This window comes from Ostrinia nubilalis, chromosome 5, assembly GCF_963855985.1.
Source record: "Ostrinia nubilalis chromosome 5, ilOstNubi1.1, whole genome shotgun sequence".
NCBI classification, from domain to species: domain Eukaryota; kingdom Metazoa; phylum Arthropoda; class Insecta; order Lepidoptera; family Crambidae; genus Ostrinia; species Ostrinia nubilalis.
Window position 1 is genome coordinate 8,479,209 of NC_087092.1, and position 26,060 is coordinate 8,505,268.

General features: G+C 39.0%; 1 protein-coding gene across 1 annotated transcript; it reads left to right on the forward strand.

Moving 5' to 3' along the window:
• The first annotated feature begins 335 nt into the window (after nucleotides 1-335).
• LOC135071805 (kinesin heavy chain) lies at nucleotides 336-25,947 on the forward strand. The gene is made up of 19 exons (XM_063965634.1): nucleotides 336-671; nucleotides 1,688-1,859; nucleotides 1,944-2,087; nucleotides 2,178-2,321; nucleotides 2,401-2,525; nucleotides 2,608-2,861; nucleotides 2,946-3,054; nucleotides 3,135-3,269; nucleotides 5,774-5,946; nucleotides 8,129-8,318; nucleotides 8,880-9,170; nucleotides 12,623-12,784; nucleotides 15,787-15,953; nucleotides 17,847-17,948; nucleotides 20,298-20,415; nucleotides 20,819-21,046; nucleotides 21,893-22,007; nucleotides 22,946-23,056; nucleotides 23,591-25,947. Exons 1-19 carry the CDS (start codon nucleotides 525-527, stop codon nucleotides 23,599-23,601), a joined length of 2,898 nt encoding a protein of 965 aa, XP_063821704.1. The 5' UTR covers nucleotides 336-524; the 3' UTR covers nucleotides 23,602-25,947.
• Nucleotides 25,948-26,060: the final 113 nt, after the last annotated feature.

Genomic DNA, 26,060 nt, shown 5'->3' on the forward strand with positions numbered 1-26,060 from the left:
TAGCGAACCATGATAGTTTTTGGTTTTGACGTTTAAATGTTACGTTCAGAAACTTAGAGGTGCAGTGCAGCTGGTTGTCTTCTAACTAAAAATTTAATTTCTCTAAAATGGGGTTCAGTAAAATCTGAGGAAGATTTGTGTCTACCTAATAACATTACTTTTAGCCATTTTATTAATTTTACAGCTCAAAAATTATTTTTAAGTGTTAATTTAGCTTTGTAGACAAATGATAGAATGGATTACATTTTAGTTTTTAAACTAAAGTTTGAATTGTCACGTTGGCATTCAATCGATTTCTTTTTGTTAAGTTGGCTAAAGTCTTGTCTTTCCGACCAATAGAAAATCTCTTCAGACCTTTCTTCTGTGAAGAATATGGCCGACATTTTGATATTGCTGTCATGAAGATTTTTCAGTGACATAAATTTTATCTTTGTAGTTCTTCATGCACGGTTTTATGTTCCAAGAACGTTTTATTTTTTAACTGCATATACGGTGTTTAGTGTAAGGTATTTTTGTTATTTAAAATGGCAGCTGATCGTGAGATTGCTGCAGAAGACAGCATTCGAGTTGTATGCCGATTTCGGCCACTCAATGACTCTGAAGAAAAAGCTGGTTCCAAATTTATTGTGAAATTTCCTTCAGGACCTGATGACAATTGCATTTCGATAGGGGTAAGTTGTCATTTACTCTGCCTGCATTCCCGAATCATCAGCCTAAATTAGATCATGATGACTAATACATTACGACTTGTTCACCTGCTACGAAATGGCCTTTCTTTTCTATTCCGCTTCGTTGATTATGATTATAATCGTGTAAAATTGGAGATTCTGACCAAATTTTTCAGCATTCATACTTCGTAAGTCTTTGTATTGTCGAAAATCAATACAAATACTTCTCGACCTTGACCCAAGTATCCCTTGATTATTTCTAGTTGGATAAATGCATCAGATTTATGTTTACATTGTCTTCTAAAACTTTTAAATATTAAAAAAATAGAGATGTCTTAATTTTTTTTGGCAATATTGATTTCATCATTCAATTTTATTCAATGTAGTATCCTACCTACATTTAAAATATTAGAATTAAATATCTAGTGTTTCATTACATTTCTTTGGTTAGAATCATTGAATTGTATTAATGCCCGCAATAATTGCCAGTGATTGAAGTTATTGGTCAATAATAACTATTGCAGTGACCATAATTTTGTAACTGGCATAGTTTTAATGCATATCGCCTCTCACTAATACTAGTGAGTGAGTGACTATAAAAATATTATACAATATTATTATTATAAGTGTGTTCACTTACATTTATCTATGATGGAAAAAAAATATTAAATGTTGTAAAATACATAATAATAAACAAATTCTGGAATACTGAAATCATCTTTTATCAAAGTTATTTTCTTGTATGTGTGAAGTATGTATTACCCATGTATAAGACTGATTGGTATCTCGTGTGAACAACATTAACAATGATCCTTAATACATGGATACTAATTGCATTGACCTATGTGTACACTTTTATGTGTAAAAAATCAAGCTTGAGAGACATACTTTATCATCAAATCTAGAACTGGCATGTTTTAAAATGAATAACAAGTACTTTGTGGAAGTACCTATTGATTTCCAATTGATTTAATTTTCCCCTGATAACCAAATTAAAATATTTAGTCTTGTATTTTTAGGGTAAAGTATACTTATTTGACAAAGTATTCAAACCAAACGCAACCCAAGAGAAAGTATACAATGAAGCCGCCAAAAGCATTGTGTCAGATGTACTGGCAGGTTACAACGGCACTATATTTGCCTATGGTCAGACTAGTTCCGGTAAAACACATACAATGGAAGGTGTCATAGGTTGGTGTTCATGTATTTACTTCATTTTAATTATTTAGTTATAATTTTTGAATAGCACATATTAACCCATTTAAACAATTTTAGGAGATCCAGGGAAACAGGGTATCATACCACGAATAGTCAATGATATTTTCAATCATATCTATGCAATGGAAGAAAACCTTGAGTTTCACATTAAGGTTTCGTATTTTGAAATATACATGGATAAAATCAGGGACTTGTTGGATGGTAATATAAATATTTTTCATAATTTAATGATTTTTACTGAGTCATTTGTTACTTCTTTAAAATTTAAAAGTTTTATTTTATTATTTTTAGTATCAAAGGTGAACCTCAGTGTTCATGAAGATAAAAACAGAGTCCCATTCGTAAAAGGTGCTACTGAAAGGTTTGTGTCAAGTCCAGAAGAGGTGTTTGAAGTTATTGAGGAAGGAAAATCAAATCGGCACATTGCTGTTACAAGTAAGTAAAAGTTTGTGCATTTTATTTGCTAATAATATTGAAATTATATCACGTTAATTTAAATGTTTTAATTTCCTAGACATGAATGAACATTCATCAAGATCTCATTCAGTTTTCCTCATAAATGTGAAGCAAGAAAACTTAGAAAATCAAAAGAAACTCTCTGGAAAGTTATATCTTGTGGACTTGGCTGGTTCTGAAAAGGTATGATTTCTAAAAATGTTTAACTTTTTTAAAATCTGTTGTTAATTATTTGATCCACCTGCTAATTGAAAAACATTGACAGGTATCTAAAACTGGTGCTGAAGGTACTGTGCTTGATGAAGCGAAAAACATCAACAAATCACTTTCGGCCTTGGGTAATGTCATTTCGGCGTTAGCAGACGGTAACAAATCGCACATCCCATACAGAGACTCGAAACTGACACGTATTTTACAAGAGTCATTGGGTGGTAACGCAAGAACAACCATTGTTATTTGCTGCTCTCCTGCCTCATTCAACGAAAGCGAAACTAAAAGTACTCTGGACTTTGGTAAAAGGTGAATATCAACCCTATTTAATTACAGTCCCAGCGTACATGCAATAAGAATGTTTTTAAAATGTTTGTATTTCTTTTTCTTTAGGGCTAAAACTGTCAAGAATGTTGTGTGTGTCAATGAGGAACTCACTGCAGAAGAATGGAAAAGGCGTTATGAGAGAGAAAAGGAGAAAGTGGCTAGGCTCAAAGGAAAGGTAAATAATCGCTCTTAATTATCTTTGTGAACAGCATTGCCTTTTCAAGTTTCACATAATCTTATGAATTCGTGATTTAGGTTGAGAAACTGGAGGCTGAACTTAGTCGCTGGCGGTCGGGCGAAACGGTGCGACCAGAGGAACAAGTCAACTTGCAAGAAATTGAAGCTGTCACTCCAGTCACATCATTCATTGAAGAGAAGCCCCCAGTGCCGGTAAGTACTTGGCTTAACTAGATCTTACATGGTATATTTTTTTAAGAAGTGGTTAACAATATACTCATGTTATGACTAAAATAAAATAGAAGCATCCGAACATTCGTCATAAAAAAAAGTTATATTTCGTTGTTCCATTAGTTGCAAAATAAATCGTGTGACGTACCGTGTTCGCATCGGGCGGCAATCGCGCTCGAACTGATACAACTATATCTGGTATTTCGTGAACGATGTTTATGCGTGCATTTCTCGCGGGCTGTTACTGTGTAGCTTGTCTCCAGTTCTCTGTATTTTATGGTTCAATGTCCGTGCCATTGAGATATAGAGAGATGCCAACTAATGCGCTGAGTTCGAAACTCAGTGTCGCATCAGAAATACACACACAAAGTAATCAAAATATGTGCTCATTATCCACTGCGGTATCAGTACTCAACGTTCGAATAATCTTTAGTACTACGCAAGCAATGTAAACTGTTTACATTATGACGTCGCAGTCGCTGCTGTCATCATTGCCACAGTAGATAAATCAAACAGTACGGAAGCTTCATACAAACGCTCGAAATCAGACTCACGCACACAGACGCACGCTTTACACGAGCTCTAAGCGAACCTCGCAGTCCATCCGTCGCGAGTGTCGCGCGCGTTGTGTTTTTAGTAATAATTTTATTGCATGCGCTGTCCACTGTATTTTTAAAAACATGCCACATGTGTATTGCGTAGTATACGGCTGCTTGAACTCGGCATCTTCAAAACCAGAACTTTCATTTTTTAAACTTCGTAATAATTCTGAATTGTAAAAATGATTAAATATTACTTTTTAAATAAAGTGCTTAGTTACATTTGATTTTAATTTTAACAATTTATGTGTTCGATCTATTTGATAAAGTAATTTGCTCCGCGCGCTTTTGTACCTACTACGTGATGAACTGTATTTAAAATGAGGCAATAGGTAGGTATGTGAAAGTAAGTATCCGGCATTTTATTTATGAGAATGGGTCATTCCACAAAAATATGTCAACTCTTAGTCCGCGCCACATTTCACATGAAATATTTGTTAATATTTTATTCCAAAATTGTTAAATAACAGCTCGCAATGTGCTTTATTCATCACCCATTTATATTTTTTTAAACTATTTTTAAAACATCTTAAATTCCTTTTGAATGACCCAAAACGTCATTCCCTAGGCATGTCCGTACTCCAAAAGTTTGTGTTTTGGGACCCACATTTATAAAAACATCAACTTTATCCTTTGTTTTAATTAACGAATAATCTATTTAAATGTATATTACACCAAATTCTATTAATATTTTGCGGTTTCAATAAACAATAATTTGATTTTCTTTAGTTGAAAAAGAGTCTACAGTTTTTAGCGTCATTCCCTCGCCACGCACTGATTTTATAATTTTGCGCTTTAATATGTATTTAGAGTGAATGACATTTAGTTGAGTTTAAAGTACGATACGAAGTTATCCTCAGACCATACTGGCTTTGCGGTAGCCGTTTTTTTAATTAGTGCAAATGTGCCAGATGTTACCGAAACATGTGTTAATCCAGTCACTTCGTCAGTCCCTAGTTGAGTAGCTTTATTGATTATAATAGGAAATTGTATATAATTTAATAGTATTTACGTGTAGTTTTTTGGCTATTTTCGGCACATCGTATTAAGCATCTTATAATATAAAGTTATTCTGCATTTGTGTTAAGTTTTACTCCAAATCGTCAGTCCCTAGAGCGTCAGGCCCTAGCTTTAAACGGCACTTGGGACTAAATTACTAGTTAGGGAATGATGTTTTTTATATAGTGATAATAACAAAACAACTACATTATATGTATTAACTTATCTATAAATGTTAAGGTTAAAAGTTTTATACTTTATTAGAAGTCATATAGGAGTAATGTAGTATGAAAAAATTGAAAATTATAATTTCTCCTAAAATAAAGCATAAAGTGACTGGCCCTTTTAGACATAACATAATTAATTAATAAACAATAATTTATACTAATAAAGTATTCAAAAGCATCTTAAAAAAGTTACGGACAAAATGACGTCGAAAATATACAGATTTTTATGGAATGACCCGAATAGATCTTCTACCGGCCTCTAATAGTAATCAATTTATTCGATTATGTATTCGATCATTATAGAACCTAATTAACGTTTTATTTTTTTGTCAATTAATTTATTCCATTAGGTATTTGATAATTAAAAAACCTAAATAAACGTTTTAATAAATAAGTACTTAAGTAAGAACCTTATTAATTTTATAAAGATTAAGAGTGCCAACCCTAACACTCAATTGAAGTGTAGGTATTTAACTCGCCGAAAGGGCTAAGTTTCCGTACTGCTTTAGCTCATATATATACTGTGTCATTGCTGTCGCGAGCAATATGTTCTGTTTTTGGGCATATTGCTGCGACACCGGCCCCGCCCCCTGGTCACATCTCCCTTTAGTTTCTGTGATCTGTAGTCCGTGCATAGACAATAACTTGGTGTATTCTCCAGCCGGTACCGGTGGCGGTGTCGAGCGCTGTGGAGGACGCGGCGATGCAAGGCAAGCTGGAAGCGCTGTACCAACAGCTGGACGACAAGGACGAGGAGATCAACCAGCACTCGCAGCTCATCGAGAAGCTCAAGGAGCAGATGATGGAGCAGGAGGAGCTCATCGCCTGCACCAGGTAAGATAGACATGTAATCTTGTTTTATTGCAGGTCTTGATTTGTTTACAGAAAATATTCTAGAAGTTTTTCTAGTCTGCAATATCAATTTATCTATGATTCGTAATATTATTTTGCCATTAATGTAGTATCGTCTGATACTGCAGTTGAACTGCTGGTGATTTAACAAAGGTGTTTTTAAAAAAACTTGTTTTGACTCAACATAATCTAACAGTCCCTACTGCATAGATGTTTATGTTAGTCAAGAATTTTAATTAGCGATTTCCATGTAAACAACTTGTTTTATAGTTACTTAATAACTTTGTCCAGCAGTGGACGTCTTTCGGCTGAAACGAAAGAACGAATAACTTTTACATGATATAATAAATTATACATCATACATCTGAGGAATTAAATATTGTGTGTTTGAAACACACATTGAACTTCTTAAAATGTCACTTCGTTTATCGTAAACAACAAAAATAGCTATTAATCGTTCTAAAATAAGGTTTTCAGTCCGCGCCGCACGCACATGAAATAAATTAGATTCAGATAACTGACGTCACAGTGCGCCCTGCAATTCAGTCAAAGAAAATTAGCTAACATACTTTCGGCTGGTATTACTTTATATTTCAGATTTAGATTTACTTTATAATCCACTATTAAAAATACAATTAATCACGGACGTTAATAATTTCTTCTGAATCATACTTATTTTATTACTACAAAAAACTTCAATTAATTATTTCATGTTCATCACATACACAACACAACATTGGTACTTTATTAGTTTTCATTAAATTTATTGTAATATAATATCTTATTGCCAACATGCGAGCATTTGCTACAAACATATTTTCCTTGTTACATGATTTCTATGCATATTTTGGTATGATGATTAAATTAATAACATCGTTGATTGAAGTTAATGTACTTTCACAGAGTGTAATAATATTAGTTCATTTATGGAATAATTGTACTGGTGCTCTGTTGAAATGAGTGAAAGTTTGTATTTTATTTTTCCTTTTAAATTATGCAATTTCAAGAAATGTAAACATAACTCATAACCTCTGAAGGAATCATAATAACGTAACAATACTGATAAATATCAATATAATAATAAACACTTGCTTATGTTTGTTTTGGATTTCCGAATTCGTCCACTGGTTTACGTTACGCGTTGTTACTAGTCAAATGGTTTCGATATCCGTCTCGTTAACATAACAATAACATTTTTAGGAGATATTTATATTCATAAGGGCAATTAGGGCTGTTTTTATTTTTAGTAATCTGCATTACACCATAAATCTCATTTGACTCTAGGAAGGGCATAAGATCAAAATATTAATTTTCTTTGAATTTCAAAATATTCCCACTGGACCATTATTTAAAAAGGGGTACGTAGTCAACAATAGGTTGACTGAGCGAAACCATAAAGACGTCATTCGTAATATTTTTTTTTTACTCCCTTCACCCCATTGATAATATTGGTGAGGTTTTAGATAGTTCAATAATCGCGTAAGATATTCGTGAAACTCGCGACGAATTTAATTATAATGCGACCGCTGACCAGCGGACTGTAGAAATATACATAAAGGACAGCTGACTATCTTGGAACCCATACCGAATTGAATATACGAAGAGTTCGAAGTGTTGTATTGTAACTGCATATGCTGAGTGATCCTGTCGCATTGGGCATCCAGTTTGTAAGTAGGTGGCACTGCTTAGTTTACTTTTGTTATTGTTTTTCTATCATTATTATGTGCCACTGTTATGTCTATACAGGGCGACTTTGCAATCAGCATCAAATTTTTTTTAATAAGCTCTTTGGAATAGTTTAACAATACAACTTTATCTTAATTATTTTTAATCGTGGAATTTTACACCTGCGAATTAGATTTTCAAAATCTAATTCGCAGGTGTTCATATCTTAAGTTTTAAAGGTTATGGCTTATTTTAGTTCACCATTATGTTTATTAAACTTTGCAGTTAATTGTGTGTACGTATTTTTCTATGAACGAAGCAAATTTAGAAACCGCACGCCGCTGATAAATAAACATGAAAAAAAATATGTTTCCTTTACGTGAATCGATTAAGTTACTAATTCTGAGTCGCTCCTAAGAATTTGGACACTGATTGAAAAATCACCCTGTATGTAATTTGTATTTGTGTAATAAATGTATCTTTCTTTCTGTCTCCATAGGCGCGACTACGAGGCGCTGCAGGGCGACATGAACCGCATCCAGCAGGAGAACGAGGCCGCCAAGGAGGAGGTGAAGGAGGTGCTCCAAGCGCTGGAGGAGCTGGCCGTCAACTACGACCAGAAGTCGCAGGAGGTGGACAGCAAGAGCCGCGAGTGCGACCAGCTCTCCGAGGAGTTGCAGACCAAACAGGTAACGATAATAAAACCTTACTCTAACTAAACGCACACATTAGTTATTACAATATTTTCATGAATTATGTGAAGTGAATATAAATCATTGACTTATAAATATCTGAAAAAATATCATAAAGGCTGAATTTGTTTTGAAAAACTCGATCTTTAGTCGCCGTAAAGCTGTTTTAAGTTAAAGTGTAAATCTGGTTATAAATCCTATTATAGATAATGTTTGTGAGAAACGTATTTACTCAAGTTTTTAGGCGACACTCAAGGTGTCTAAGCGCGCCTTTTAATCTTTTAAGCCTTTTAAATAACGGCTTTTAACGGCGAATTAGTTTGGGATTAATTAACAGACTACCACTGAAATAGTGTTAAGTTTTATGACTCCAAAATTTAAAGTCTCGACTAGTCGTGAAGCTTAATAACGAGTAGTCTTATGATTGATGTTACTTTGTTTTATAAATCACATTTCAGCTATTAATAATAAATATCATAACTTACAGTATACACATGATCACTGGCATTATCTTGCTTGTTAAAATCTCCACACTAATCAGTATAATGTCATTCCTAGAGCGCATTGACAAGTGCGACTTCCGAGCTGCAACAACTGCGCGACCTATCAGCTCACCAGCGCAAGCGCATTGCGGAACTGCTCACGAATCTCCTGCGAGACCTGGCCGAGATCGGCGCCGCCGTCGGAGGCTCCGAACTGGACTTCAAACTGAACGTAGACACAGTTGGAAAGTTGGAGGAAGAGTTCACCGTCGCTCGTCTGCACATCAGCAAAATGAAGAGCGAAGTCAAGAACATCGTGCAACGCTGCCATTCTCTGGAGTCTGCCAATATTGATGCCAACCAGAAGGTAAGAAATATTTGTTTCTTCATATTTAAACCACTTCTAACCTCATTCTAATAAACATATTGATAGTATGTTTATGTCTAGTAAATCAATCATCTGCTCTATCTGTGTATAATTGGTTTGATAGTTGTGAACACTTTCATTATTTACATTTAAAATAAACAATATCAGTCTCTACATATTTTATTGTAGTTTAAAGTATAATATCATAAAGAATATAAAGATTTTTTAGAAGCATGCCATTTTACATTTTAGGAAAGTTGAAATTAAATACGTAAACCTAACAAAAAATAGTAGAAGACTAGTTTAATAATATAAAACACGATATCCACATGTCGGCACAAATTGTATGAACAGGTTGTAATTCGGATGTAACCTTGAATCAAAGGTCGCAACTAACAATAGCTGCAATTTCGTCTAAGGCATGTATGAATTGTACAACGGAAAGATAAAAACATGTAGGTATTATGGCGAATTGCAATTAGGTGCGAAGTAGAGTAGCTTGTCGGATGATTCATGCTCTAAATACGGTCGAATCGTGTTTATTCCTGACAGTGTGTCTTGTAATTTAACATAAAATTATGATGGTGGTTAGGCATGATTAATTATAATTATTATCCTTCAACAAATGCCCACTGGGATGAAGTTATGTGCCCATCATTAATTTTAAAGTTAAATTTGGTGGGTTATTAGTAGATTTTAACAACATGTGTATTTGCCCTTGGTCAAATATGTGATATATTTTTTTAAAGGTGAAAAGCAAATAATTCACGTTTAACCTTATATGCGGGGATTTCTATTCTGAAATGTTTCGTCGTGTTTGCAAACACTTAAAAATAAAGCATAGGCTTAATTTATCTTCTTTATAACTATAAGTTACCTACTATGATGTCGAAATGAGTTTAATGGGTTACACAATTTAAATATCCTGCTTTTTTCTACGTTATTTTATGTCACCGTAAAATTGTGGAGTCCGTCAGATTACAATCGAACCTAACCCACTGGTAGTTTACAATCGCACGCGTTATATTATAAATTGACGGAGTTTACAATTACACGTTGACATACAGGGTGTTGATTTCAATACCCGCCATATTTAGGGAGTAGATTAAGTAGCTTATTCTGATCACGAATCAGCAAAAAAACTGACTTCCAAATTTTTTATTATTTATTTTTAAATATCTACGATTTCCATAATCGACCACTACAGTGCAGAATAGTCCCCCAACGCAAACGGCGCGCGGCGCTCACCCGGTGACCCGGGCAAGCGCTGCGCCCCCCGTCCCGCGCCCCACTACCCGCGCTCGCCCATGAGTCAGTCAACTCTATCAGCCACAATCAGCTGTGAGTTCAAAGACGACTACTTAACAGAGCTTAATCCAAATCTACCCTAAAAATGTAATGAGTAAAGTTACTTACACCTTATCATGTTACGAGTTTATTTGTTGTTCTAAAAACTAATTAATTAAGTACTCTTTAATTAATAAAAAAACCTTTTACACGAATTTGCTTCCTTCCGCAAAATATTTTTTTTTACAGAACCTACATTATTATTATTTTTTAATTAAACCATGATTTTATGTGTGTGATAAGCTTGTACCTACTTATCATCCAAAAGTACTGTAAACAGATGACAATAATGCTCTTTCATACAGGTTCGTTATTCCTTACATTTCCAGCTCTCTACCTTAATAACTTTTACGTCTTTACGATAGTAATTATTAAAATAAAACTTAACTTACTTAATACCGCAAACTGAACACCTAGAAATAACACACTGGCAAACTCTTGTTCCTTCACTTTCGATAGGAGATAAGACAAGATTTTGTTTTTAAACTCGATTGATTTCAGTACCTAAACAAAATTTCATATCTTAAAAGAAAATTTCATATCTTTCATTTGGAGCGGTGACTTGTGATTGAATACAATAATACCACCGCCTTGCGCGCGGCACGGACATCGGGCTCGCACGGAATAGGTACTTCCCCATCTTCGTGTTTCGGGCGTCATCGGGCGGCCGGCGCTCAATCGTGGATCATCGATTTTCTCTGTTCATCAGTCCGATTTTGCTATCCACGCAGAGAGGCCGCGCGCACGCTCCGCGAAATCTAGCTCGTATTTAGAATGCCTAGTACTCAATCGCTATTTTCTTATTTCTTGCCTTGTAACTTCAACTTTTCTCTTCCTCTCTGCTTGATAACTGTTTTCTAGTACTTATTACTTCCTACTACCGTAATAACGTAATTTCATTTCTATCGGCGTTTAATTTAAATACCCTGAACGAATGTTAGTTAGGTTCAGGTTAGACTTCCATTCTTCATAACTTACATAAAATAATTCATCATCATGTTCGGGATTATTTTAAATGAATGTAATTTTTAATAACTACCAAAATTTATTGATATTCTTATCGTTTTAATAATAACGATTAGTAATTAAAGATCTACAAATCATTTGCATTTGAGTGTTTTGAAAGCTTGCTTTAAGAGCATTAATGATAGGACGAATCTTTAGTTCACAAAGATTAAACAAAGTATTTTTCCCGCCGCTTTTACATTCTCATTCGTTGATAGACTTCCTGTACTAAACTGACGAAATTAAACTTTTCTGATGTTAAAAATTACGTAAAGTAGTTGAAAATGAAGAATAACGATAACTACCGATTCACGACGACATTCGATGGACGTATTTCATCGAATGCACTTTTCTAATTGCAAATTTGCGATTTTTGATTGTTTTCTCGTGCGGTTTTGAGTATTTAGTGTGTGAAAGTGTGATAGTGAGTGTAATAATAGTGAGTGAGTGTTAGGAAGATGCCAAACCATACGTACAGTGCTCGTGAGTACGTAAACATGGTTTACTGTTACGGGAGGGCACGTGGAAACGCATCTGAAGTCGCATCGGTGAGTAGGTACCTAGTTCTAAACTTAAAGGAATGTGTTTTTTTTAATGTAGGGAGTAAATAATCTGGTAATTTTGTGTACAAAATACTCCCGCGATTGCGGTAGGTAGTGGCGGAAAGCGCGTAGGTACGCTCCAATACACACACACACACACACACACACACATAGGAAACAGCAAACTAATTTAAAACGAACTTTAACTTTAGTTAGTCAAACAAAAATACCTATTTACACTACCTAATACGTGGCTTCCTTCAGTAGACTATCAGACATGATAAGCGAGCGATCCGCGTAGCTCGATGGGTGCCGCAGTTGAACCGTATTGCAGTATTACGAGCCACAGTACAGTTGATGTCGCACGGAAAATATTCGCTAAAAATTCTACTTTAGTTTGTAATTTTTTTTTGGTGGATAATGCGTTTATATAAGTCATAATAGATCACCTAAATAAATATGGCGAGGATTGAAATCAACACCCTGTATAAGCAGAAGAAAGTGATGTATAGAAAGGTTTCACATCAAAATTAATACATTCTCGTATTAATCTATCAGATCGAAGAGTACGAGCGCTCGCTGGGCGAGTGCCGGCTGCTGATCTCGCAGCACGAGGCGCGCTGCGCGTCGCTGGCCGAGTCCATGCGGGAGGCCGAGAACAAGAAGCGCCAGCTCGAGGAGGCCGCCGACGCGCTGCGCGAGGAGTGCGCGCGTCTGCAGGTACGTGAATGTGGCTTTTATTTACATAGTCTTAAGGCTCAAAGTTTAGCAAGAATAACCTTTATAACAGAACAAATACTTCAACATACATCTAATGTAATAATGAACAAGAAGCGCCAGCTCGAGGAGGCGGCCGACGCGCTGCGCGAGGAGTGCGCGCGTCTGCAGGTACGTCAATGTGGCTTTTATTTACATAGTCTTAAGGCTCAAAGTTTAGCAAGAATAACCTTTATAACAGAACAAATACTTCAACATACATCTAATGTAATAATGAACAAGAAGCGCCAGCTCGAGGAGGCGGCCGACGCGCTGCGCGAGGAGTGCGCGCGTCTGCAGGTACGTCAATGTGGCTTTTATTTACATAGTCTTAAGGCTCAAAGTTTAGCAAGAATAACCTTTATAACAGAACAAATACTTCAACATACATCTAATGTAATAATGAACAAGAAGCGCCAGCTCGAGGAGGCGGCCGACGCGCTGCGCGAGGAGTGCGCGCGTCTGCAGGTACGTCAATGTGGCTTTTATTTACATAGTCTTAAGGCTCAAAGTTTAGCAAGAATAACCTTTATAACAGAACAAATACTTCAACATACATCTAATGTAATAATGAACAAGAAGCGCCAGCTCGAGGAGGCGGCCGACGCGCTGCGCGAGGAGTGCGCGCGTCTGCAGGTACGTCAATGTGGCTTTTATTTACATAGTCTTAAGGCTCAAAGTTTAGCAAGAATAACCTTTATAACAGAACAAATACTTCAACATACATCTAATGTAATAATGAACAAGAAGCGCCAGCTCGAGGAGGCGGCCGACGCGCTGCGCGAGGAGTGCGCGCGTCTGCAGGTACGTCAATGTGGCTTTTATTTACATAGTCTTAAGGCTCAAAGTTTAGCAAGAATAACCTTTATAACAGAACAAATACTTCAACATACATCTAATGTAATAATGAACAAGAAGCGCCAGCTCGAGGAGGCGGCCGACGCGCTGCGCGAGGAGTGCGCGCGTCTGCAGGTACGTCAATGTGGCTTTTATTTACATAGTCTTAAGGCTCAAAGTTTAGCAAGAATAACCTTTATAACAGAACAAATACTTCAACATACATCTAATGTAATAATGAACAAGAAGCGCCAGCTCGAGGAGGCGGCCGACGCGCTGCGCGAGGAGTGCGCGCGTCTGCAGGTACGTCAATGTGGCTTTTATTTACATAGTCTTAAGGCTCAAGGTTTAGCAAGAATAACCTTTATAACAGAACAAATACTTCAACATACATCTAATGTAATAATGAACAAGAAGCGCCAGCTCGAGGAGGCGGCCGACGCGCTGCGCGAGGAGTGCGCGCGTCTGCAGGTACGTCAATGTGGCTTTTATTTACATAGTCTTAAGGCTCAAAGTTTAGCAAGAATAACCTTTATAACAGAACAAATACTTCAACATACATCTAATGTAATAATGAACAAGAAGCGCCAGCTCGAGGAGGCGGCCGACGCGCTGCGCGAGGAGTGCGCGCGTCTGCAGGTACGTCAATGTGGCTTTTATTTACATAGTCTTAAGGCTCAAAGTTTAGCAAGAATAACCTTTATAACAGAACAAATACTTCAACATACATCTAATGTAATAATGAACAAGAAGCGCCAGCTCGAGGAGGCGGCCGACGCGCTGCGCGAGGAGTGCGCGCGTCTGCAGGTACGTCAATGTGGCTTTTATTTACATAGTCTTAAGGCTCAAAGTTTAGCAAGAATAACCTTTATAACAGAACAAATACTTCAACATACATCTAATGTAATAATGAACTAGAAGCGCCAGCTCGAGGAGGCGGCCGACGCGCTGCGCGATGAGTGCGCGCGTCTGCAGGTACGTCAATGTGGCTTTTATTCACATAGTCTTAAGGCTCAAAGTTCAGCAAGTATAACCTTTATAGCAGAACAAATTAAAGTCCTCATTATGTATGCAACAGCACTGCAACATACATCTAATTTAATATTGAACAAGAAGCGCCAGCTCGAGGAGGCGGCCGACGCGCTGCGCGAGGAGTGCGCGCGTCTGCAGGTACGTGAATGTGGCTTTTATTCACATAGTCTTAAGGCTCAAAGTTCAGCAATACCTTTATAACAAAACAAATACTTCAACATACATCTAATGTAATAATGAACAAGAAGCGCCAGCTCGAGGAGGCGGCCGACGCGCTGCGCGAGGAGTGCGCGCGTCTGCAGGTACGTCAATGTGGCTTTTATTTACATAGTCTTAAGGCTCAAAGTTCAGCAAGAATAACCTTTACAGCAGAACAAATAAAAGTCCTCCAATGTTTGCAACAACATTGCAACATACATCTAATTTAATATTGAACAAGAAGCGCCAGCTCGAGGAGGCCGCCGACGCGCTGCGCGAGGAGTGCGCGCGTCTGCAGGTACGTGCATGTGGCTTTTATTTACATAGTCTTAAGGCTCAAAGTTCAGCAACAATAACCTTTATAACAGAACAATAACATACATCTAATGTAATATTGAACAAGAAGCGCCAGCTCGAGGAGGCCGCCGACGCGCTGCGCGAGGAGTGCGCGCGTCTGCAGGTACGTCAATGTGGCTTTTATTCACATAGTCTTAAGGTTCAAAGTTCAGCAATACCTTTATAACAGAACAAATACTTCAACATACATATAATGTAATAATGAACAAAAAGCGCCAGCTCGAGGAGGCGGCCGACGCGCTGCGTGAGGAGTGCACGCGTCTGCAAGTACGTGGCTTTTAAATCACCACCAGTATCCAGCTTTAGGTCATCACTACAATGATTGTGGCATTTCTTTAGGCCGCGGAGCGCGTGCAAATCGCGGCGGCAGAACAATTTGCTGACTTGATGTAAATCACCAGTACTCGCCTTTTTTGTGTTGAGCGGCTATTCTGGTTCTATCAAATCCCAGTATCAATGCCGCCACTGTTTCCTTTACAATTCGCCTCCGAGTCCGTGTACCCGGCTTTACGTCGTCACTATAAATGATTGTATTTGTGTAGGCCGCGGAGCGCGTGCAACTCGCGGCGGCGGAACAGCGCGCCGACTCGCAGCTGCGCGGCGCGCTCGAGGCGCAGCTGGAGCAGCTCCGCTCGGCGCACGCCACGCAGCTGGCCGCGCTGCGCGACGAGCTCGCCGCCAACCAGCGCCAGCACCAGGAGCTCAAGGAGTGAGTACCGCCGGGCTCTTGTCCGTTTCAGACACCCTTTAAGGCCTCAGCCTCGAACTTAGCGGACAGCGGGGCGGCGGCGCGGGAGCGGCATGATCTCATGCGTAAAATCAAATAGACCGGTTCTCGAAAACAGCGCGCCGACTCGCAGCTGCGCGGCGCGCTCGAGGCGCAGCTGGAGCAGCTCCGCTCGGCGCACGCCACGCAGCTGGCCGCGCTGCGCGACGAGCTCGCCGCCAACCAGCGCCAGCACCAGGAGCTCAAGGAGTGAGTACCGCTGGGCTCTTGTCCGTTTCAGACACCCTTTATACCGGTTGCAGACCAAGAGCTAAGCTAAGTTAGTTTCGTAAGGCCTCAGCCTCGAACTTAGCGGGCAGCGGGGCGGCGGCGGCGGCGGCGCGGGAGCGGGGCGGGCAACGCAGACCCGTTCTCGAAACCAGCGGGCAGCTCGCGCGGTGCTTTAGCGGCGAAGTGTTGTGTTCGGGGTTGTGTTGTCGAGATATTTGTTTTTATTGGCGAACGAAATGTCTGAACAACGGCGACAATTTTATTTCGATTCAAATTTATTCCTAACGCTCGATTTATTGTGGGCAAAAGAAGGAGTGCGCTGCCCGCTCGTTGCCCGCTCCCTCGCCGCTGCCCGCTCGTTGTCCGCTGCCGCCCCGCTGCCGCGCCGCTGTTTTCGAGAACCGGTCTATTTGATTTTACGCATAAGATCCTGCCGCTCCCGCGCCGCCGCCGCCGCCGCCCCGCTGCCCGCTAAGTTCGAGGCTGAGGCCTTAAGCTCGCATAGCTGACGCAGTTTCCCATAGTCGTGTGTAGACTGAAAACTATGCCAATTCTATGGGAAACTGCGTCAGCTATGCGAGCTAAACGAAAGTAACTTAGCTTAGCTCTTGGTCTGCAACCGGCATTATGCGCAAATTGACAAACGGTAGCAATCTGCCAAATTCGCAAATTGCCAAATGCGCAAAATGTCAAGTTTTAAAAATGTCCAGTTGTTTAGGCTTAATAATAAAAGTCAAGTAATTGGCAGAACTTTTAATCATTAAAATGTTAATGTTTTTTTTAAACCATAAAACCGTAATATAAAAACATTTTTAAAACTTGTCATTTTGCGAATTTGACAATTTGCGCATTTGACATTTTGCGAATTTGGCAAATTGCGACCGCTTGACAATTTGCGAATTTGACAATTTGCGCATAGAGGTCAGACATAATGCCGTATCTGCTCGAGGAGTTGTAGGTCTAGCGCATAACTTAATGCCTGAGGCTTAGAGCGGCACGAGAGGGTATTAATGTTGACGTCAAACGACAGCGAGACTTCAGATTTGTATGCTCTGTCAGGTCATAATATGTCAATGTCACCTTTTCCTACTCAGACAGCTTAGCCGTGGCTACTCGAGGAGTGAGTACCTTCGGCCATCTCTTGCACGTTTCCAGCAAAAGCCGTCCACTGCTGCATAAAGACCTTCCCCAAGAATTTCCACAACCACGGGTTCTGCTCTATGCAGCTATTTTTACACACTCGGAAAATCTGCTTAAGGAGTCAGCACCCTCGGCATTTGGTTTCCAGCTTAGCCGTAGCTCTTGAAATGAGTGACTGGCTGTTAGAGAAGCTAGTTGCACTGCACGATGACATTTTCCCTACCAAGCCATAACTGCAGACGCTCCAGAAATCACTACATAGTTGGACGTTTTGAGTGTTCTGAAAGCACTAGGAGTGTTATTTTACCTCAGCACTTAGGTCAGGGTTAGGTTTAGGAGTTCCAGGATGCACACCCCCTCAAACGTTCACAACCCACTTCGATAGTATTATTTTGCAACAATCATTGTAAAAATAACTTGTACACATACTTGTGACCACATTCTGACTGTTTTAATTTGTTGCAGCACCTACCAAGAACTGACCCTGGCGCGCCAGCAGCTGCAGGACGACTACGAGAAGCTGAAGCGCGAGGAGGCCGACAAGTCCGCCAAGCTCAAGGAGCTCATGTTAGTGTCGCGCCCGCGCCGCCACCTCGACAAGGCCGAGAAGGAGGTCGCCAACCAGCAAACGCTGTGGAAAGACGAAGGCGACTTTAAAGACTACATCCTGTCCCCGAAAAAGCAGAGGCTAGGCTTCTACGGGATGAGCCTCGACCGGCCCTCGGCCAAAGAGGAGAAGTCGCTCTCGGCACTCCCCAAGCCCTCCCCCCCGCGCCACACCTGCAACATCCACCCCCTCCAGCTCCACCTGCTCATCTCCGTCACCATGATCCTCCTCACCCATCGCTACCCGCAGATTGTCGTTTTGGTTTAGCTTACCCATCTCTGTGATACTCGTGGATCTCTGCACCTGCGATTAGACAATATTATTTACAGTGCCTTTATCGATTGAATTGAATGAATTACACATATTATACAGTGATCGAGTGGTCGTGTTCGAGAGAGATCCATGAACCGATTTTTTTATGCTTTCATCGTAACGACTAGCTTATTATACTAGTTATCAAAAGCAATAACCACTAGCAAATAATATCGATAATGTTTATGAGCCGGTTGTGTGAACATATTTTTATTTTTAACGCATTTTTTTGAATGCTTTGCTTTAATTATGATGCTAGTCAAGTCTCAATCTATAATAATTCAACAGTTCGATTACTAATGACGTTTTGTTCGTTGTTTGGCTGATGCAATATATACCTTGCACAAAGGCAATTTTGTTTCGGCGAAATAACGGTCAAATAGAGGTAATCGTAGCGTTTAAAATACATATACAAACATATTTTTAAATGTATTGTCGCTTGAAAATTACTTCATGACGTAGCATTTATAAAACGTAGCATGTTTGATGTTGATATGTATTTGTGAATGAGCATGATGATTATTTAACTTTGAGTATTATCTATCATTGTAATAGGAAAATTTATATTTAAAGTAGAGACCATATATTTTTATTAAAGTAGTCATGGCTAGGTGTTCGTGGATGTTTATTAGTAATAATTAACTGGTCGGTACTTTACACATTAACTAGGTTAAATTCGCGTTCAAGATGTGGAAACATTGGTGCATTTTATGTTGTGTTGAAAAATAACACTGCCTTTGTTATCGTTGTTGTTTAGCTAAATATTTGACTGTCACAAAATAGGTTCAATTATTTAAAGAACATTTTCGTAATCGAGTTCCTTGAAGTGTATTGTGCAAGACCTTCAAACGATGCGAAGGGTTTCTAAACCGAGCAATAAGATGCTATCGACGTGTAAATAACGCTGTAAATAATAATTGAGTGTTTGTATAGAGAGTTGGTTAATATTTTTATTAAAATATTTTTCTATTTAAAAGGACGACCATTTCTCATGATTTGATTCGGTCCTTGCCTTATTGAATTGTTACGCGATTTATTCGTACCTTGCATCGTCCGCGGGTGCATGTATACCTCGGGATCGCGTATGTTACCGCAATATCGTACAAATATAATACAAACGTATTTAGTAAAAAGTTAGTACTTAGTATAAATAGGTGATATGGAACCATTTTGTAATTAGGAATCCTAAAATTAGAGGCTATTTTTTAGATGAAATGTTACAGATAAGTTTTAAGCAATGCATTTAAATAAGGGAACATTATACTATTATTATCATTCCGTTATCAGCATTTATTTTATTATTTTAAATATATTGTGCCATCATCATCAACATTAATACTGCATGATTCGTCAATCCGATTCCGTTCCTCACCCCCGCCTTTTATCTGCTTGGTTGTATTTATCGATATTTGTTCCTAGAGTCCACGTCACTTCCCCTAGTCTATGTGCACTCGAAATGCCGAAGAGTGATTGTCGCCTTCGTCTGTTGGTGAATGCTCGTGTAAACAGAGAACTTGTAAAAACCAAAGTGTATTAACAACCTCAGTTCTCTATTTAGACGATTGACTGTCATGTCCTTTGTATGGTTTAATCTAGAACCGTAAAAACCTTTCCGTAGTAAACTAAACATTAGAATTTCTAGATTAAAACCGATGACAATGAAGCGACAAAAACGAATATGTCGTTGCGATGTCAACGAACACAAAAGTAGTCGATGTAAGATCGTTGTAGTTGTAGTGCGAGGTCTTGTAACGCCTTCCGCTTTTTAATTTTGAGTTGTCATTTTATTCCGCACGTATCCCATTCATACTCATTCTGCCGAGAGTTGGCATATTCTAAAATATTTCGGCCTAAGCACGGGGCGGCGATATTTATGGATGGGTGCGTACGGAAGATATGATAACTCAGATACTGTTGCAGGTAATCACGTTTAGATGGTAACTTTTATGTTAGATTTTATGTGGGGTTAAAACTTATTGCGTATTCAATTTGAACAGTCAAAGCGTGGAGCGACGAGAGCAAGCCCGCGCCGACCTCAAGGGCTTGGAAGACACCGTCGCCAAGGAGCTCCAGACTCTGCACAACCTACGCAAACTCTTCGTACAAGACCTGCAGGTAAGGCATTCTTCTTAAATCCTGTTTACACCGTGATTCATGATTATGAAAGCAAGATAAAAATACATAATATTTATACAGATTAATCTAGATCTAAATAGAGCCTTCGACATTATCTTGTGTTGTTTGTTTTTATAAATACTTGTTATTTCTGTGTTATTGTGATTTGTTCCGTTATTTATAATCTTATCTTCGTCAATGTATTCAAGCGGTCACTATAAAGTGTTATCGTTCTTCGCTTGTTTTCCTGATTTCTAGAGTTCCTCGGGGAGTTCATTTTGAACCTATCGCCCATTTGTCGGAAGTGACGAAACGTTAGAAATAATTATGCCACCTCATTGCTAACACTTCTAACTCGAATTAGCTTTTGCAAAATGTACAAAGATCTCGATCGTTCCACCAGGCCAGAATAAAGAAGTCTACCAACTCGGAGGAGGGCGCCGAGGAAGAAGGCGGCTCGCTCGCTCAGAAGCAGAAGATCTCGTTCCTGGAGAACAACCTGGAGCAGCTGACGAAGGTTCACAAGCAGCTGGTGCGCGACAACGCCGACCTGCGCTGCGAGCTGCCCAAGCTCGAGAAGCGGCTGCGTGCCACCATGGAACGCGTCAAGGCGCTCGAGACCGCGCTCAAGGTGAGATGACCTTTGCAGATACCTAGCGGGCAGCGAGCTATGCTGGTATACGGGACTATTCCCACCACTGCAACTCCTGTGTAGCCAGGATCTACAGCTTGACCGCCAATAAAAACCCAATCAGTGAAGGTCAAGTTTGCTGGTATAGGAGAAAATTTATATCCGGATACGATAGTCGCGCTGAGGTTTCCGGCTACTGGGACCGCAATTAACTGGGACTGCGGTCCCAGTCGCTGGATCCATAAAAATTAAATATTTTTCTTTCAGCGACTAGGACCACTCATAGATAACTTAAAAAAATATATTATTCAAGCCAAAATCGGTACAGTACTAAAATGTATGTGTGGTCCCAGTTGCCGGAAGAAAATTATTTATTTTTTACGGATCCGACGGTTGGGACCGCGGTCCTAGTTAATTGCGGTCTCAGTCGCCGGAAACCTCGTCATGCTGACGTCTTGCGTATTCTGACTGATTTGTGTGTTCTGTATTCAAATAGTACATTCGTGTGAGCATGCGTTCGCCTCAACTTTCGTTGCGTGACCACTCGCTTACAACATTCACAAGTCACTCGCTGATCACTGAGTTTGTGAGCTACCATAAGTTTGAACGCTCGAAACCGTAATATGTAATAACAAAGCATTCTCGCCGGTTCAGTGCTGCTAACTGGACTTTATGTCGTGTCAGCAGCTCGCAAACCACGCCCACTTTATTTGCAATTCTTGACGGATTTCCCAGAGTACGTTATATCATCCAAAACTGACTTTTAAGACTTATGCTAGCTAGACGAAACTAGTTACAATTACTTTGCAGACAGGCGGTTTTATAATATCTAATTTTAATTCGCAGGAAGCTAAAGAGGGAGCAATGCGTGACCGCAAGAGGTACCAATTTGAAGTGGACAGAATCAAGGAGGCAGTCCGCGCTAAGAATCTCGCCCGAAGAGGCCCACAGGCGCAAATCGGTAAGTCTCTTTTACTAACTTTATATGTATATTTTCCTTCAAATTAAGTTATATTTAATTATAGTAGTTTTGTCGAACCAATAATTAATTTTCATTTGATCAGTTCATTATGCCCGTGACAGGAGGAACTCAACATTACTAAACAGACCGTAGGCGCGGTGAAAGCAGCGCTTTCGTAATGATTGCTAATACATACTACAATGTACGATTAGCAGGAAACGTTCAATAACGTTCCTTGTAGTACAGTAACGGGTAACATAAATTTTATTAGCGATTAATGAAACCGAAATCGTACTGAATATCTGTAAAAAATAAATTAAAGAATGTGAAGAATGCTGCTCAGTTTAAGGATAGTGACAGTTTAATCTGTTTTAATTGATTTTGTTAACATACTAGCTGACCCGGAGAACTTTGTACCGCCTATGTTCATTAGAAAGTAGGATTCTAGTGGTGAAGGAATTTTTCAAATCGGCCTAGTAATTCAATATTCAATATAAACAAACAAGCGATTAAATGTTTCTAATGTTAGTGTAGATTTATTGTAGGCGCACACTAACTCGCGACTCCGCGAGTCTGACGCCAAGAGTGCGAAGCTTAGAACAAAATATGTACATGAGATTGTCGGCCGTAGCCTGTCGTCGCCGAGCTGTCGTTGTCGCTTATCGTCTAGTGTGCGCCTACACTTAACAAAGTTGACGGGATGTATAGGAGCAACCCACTACCACCCATGGCCATACCAACCTTGCGGTTATACTGGCCGAATCGGGAGAGGTGCGGGGAATTGCGGCTGCCAAAGGCAGGTTGCACTCCACCGCACCACACCACTTCTTCACTCCCTACAAGTTATTTTCTCTTCGTCCTTGTCCCATCGTAGCAGTTCTCCCCCTTCAGGGGCTGTATGTATAGGAGCAGCGTGTAATAATTGTATGTGTCCGCAGCCAAGCCGATCCGCGCCGGCGGCGGGCACCTGGTGGGTGGCGCGCCGGGCGTGGTGCGGCCGCAGCCCGCGCAGGACATCAAGCGGAAGTCCATCATCGTGGGCGCCAGGGGTGAGTGACCTTTGACGCATTTTTTTTATAGGTGGCAGTAAAAACGGACAAAAGACATTCGGCTCAGCGTAAGCTCCGTGCAGCGCTGGTTTATAATCGGTGCCAATATTAGCATATACCTCAAAATAATTAACCCAATCTTCCAGCACATAAAAATTTAAAAATTAGGAGAGAGCAACGCGCAACCGCGCTTTCCCCAAACAAGATACTCCGCAGACTGCAGATTGTCGGCCAATAGTTGGATCGGTTTTGAATTTGTATGGGGAATCGGCCTATACCAAATCGGTGTAATGTGCTTCCATACATGTTTATTCTGATCAACAGCCTGACAAAACTATCGGACGCCTAAGTCTGTAGACTGCAGGGAGTATTAAGATGTTGAAATTTATTTTAAATAATGCTCTGCATGCTAAGGTCTACCAGGGTTGTTTGTCATAACCTACTATACCCTACTATAGAGATAGCCCACATTCTTTTATACTTTGTTGTCAGGTCAAGGAGATTTTGCTTACATAAATAACGTTTCTTTTTCAGATGAGAGTTGAAGAGGTGGCTGTTACATAATAGTGAATTTAAATGAAACATCCTAGATGTACCTAACACGTGAAGCGGAAAAGTCACATAAATATTGTACCCTTATTATACTATGTGTTTATGAAAGCCTAATTATAAGCTCTATCACAGAAAAAAATACTAAAAATATCGTAGAAGTCTCGTATATGCTTATTTTTTTGAGCTATCTAATCTTACAATCGATAAGTGCACATGGATTTAGAACTTAATAGCTTTTCGCTAATTAATAGGTCAGGTTTCATATAAATTCGTTAATGATTATATTATGATTAGGTACCCGTGCAAAAGTATTATGAAATGTGAGCAGACCCGAAGCTTCGTTGGTCTTTGATGTTGCTATTTTTAATAAATCAGATAAACTATATATTTTTATGAAATGACTAAGTATAACATTTAGTTATTCAATTAAATGCCAGACGCATTGTTTTCTAAATGAAATGACCCTAAAATTAAGTGTTTTAATCTTATGGGAAGAAATGTGACGTAACAAGGTATATCGAATGTTCAGTACAAAGAAATACCGAGCCAGTTACCAATTTCCGTATGAAAAACATCAAAATATGAACGTCAACATTCCTTCCCGGTGGAATAAAGCAACGGTTTCAAAGATGCAATATGTTTTTATCGTTAAGAATAAGCTGTGAATCGTTTGCAGACTTGCATATGCTACCGCACAAATAAAATCAAAAATATAAAAAAAATACAAAAAAAAATGTGTATCTACGGCCGTACATGTCTAATATTCCGCGTGTGGTGGCAAATGCATAAGAGTGCGCATCATCGTAAATGTGTAGATGTGTAGTTTAAGCTTCTTTAATATATATTTTTATATATTGTGATAAGCGATGTTATGCCGATATGTCAGCATTTATATAGATAACACGACACTAAGTACTCGTTATATGTACACGGACAAGGAGTCATGAGTGATAACGACAGGCAGAGCGCGCCCGCCGGCCGGCGCCAGTGGCTGGGCGACTTGCTGCACAGCAAGTTCCCTGCCAGCAGCCACGCTCGCGCGCCAGGCGGGCTCCCGACAACATTAGTGGGCGATTTTTGTATTCGCCAGCAGAATACGAAAATCTCTTCCAACTAAAACATTTTGCTCTGGTAACTTAACACGTTGATACGATTCAACAACAGACTTTTTAGAAAAAAACGTAGTAACACTTTCCGATATTAAAAAAATACAGTTTTGCGTAGGTTATCATTCATATCGCCTTTCGCGCTTGGACCTCATGATTACGCGTTTTCTTCACGATGCTTCTTGAGCTGTGATGATTTTTTTAGCAAATTATTTCTTATTTGGGTGGCGTTTCGCGTAATTTACTTAGTGGTATATTAGTCATTAAGTTTCAAGATTGGCTTTCACTTCATAACAGTTGTATAAGTAATGGCGATCGCTTACATGTCTAACATTGCCATTTACATAACACTCATTCGCAGGTTGGTAATAAAATAAATGTTAAAGCAGTTTTCCTGTCAGCTACTAGTGTTAAAGCTTACCTTAACACGTTTGGATTTTAATGGGGTAATATGCAGTTATTATAATAAACTCACTTAATTTGAATAGAGTCAGCTTCATAGTAGATCTGTAACTCGTGTAAGTACTTATGAAATAATCACTTGGGCCGGGCGCCCGCGAGGAGTTATGGAACTGTCCGCAGTGCTCAGAAAACCAAAGATAAATCACAACGTTTAGATTTATTACCTATTCGAGATTATTTACCAGCTGAAATTTAAGCCCACAATTACTCAATGGTTCCAAAGCTCCTTAGTGTGTTGCAATACATTGTATAATTTAGGTGTAAAGTTGATAGTAAATTATTTCCCCTCTTAAGCTATACTGATTTTATTATATTTTATTTATTGATCATAAACCTAAATTATCTTGTTTTTTCTTTCATTTTAGGAGATAATACGCTTTTTTTACATACCTCTATACATTATTTTGTAATCATGATCAAATATATTTTTTGCATTCAAAACTGGAGATTTCTACAAAGATACATTCCAGGAGTATAGGATATGTGTCTTTGTTTATCTTTAAGTTAGTTGTTTTGTTAAAAATATAGATAAATAAGAGGCTATCCTCGGTTTCCACTCGCCTGTTGCATAGATAGCTCAAACCGGAGGTCGACGCTGCTTCTACTTGGATGGGCGAACCCCAAACCGGAAGGCTTGCCTTTGCACCAAGTGATTTAGTTCGTATTGACATCTTTTGTATGATGTATTTAATATATAGGAAATTCTCGAAGAGAGTGTTGTCTTGATTTTTATTTATTACGAAAATAAAATTATGAATTTCATTTGCTAGAGAGCGCCTTTTTATTTAAAAACAGACCCTTTTCCTCTTAGAATAACGACACACACACCATTTTACAGTTTTTATTTTCCTGCTAATATTATAAATGCGAAAGTTTGGATGTCA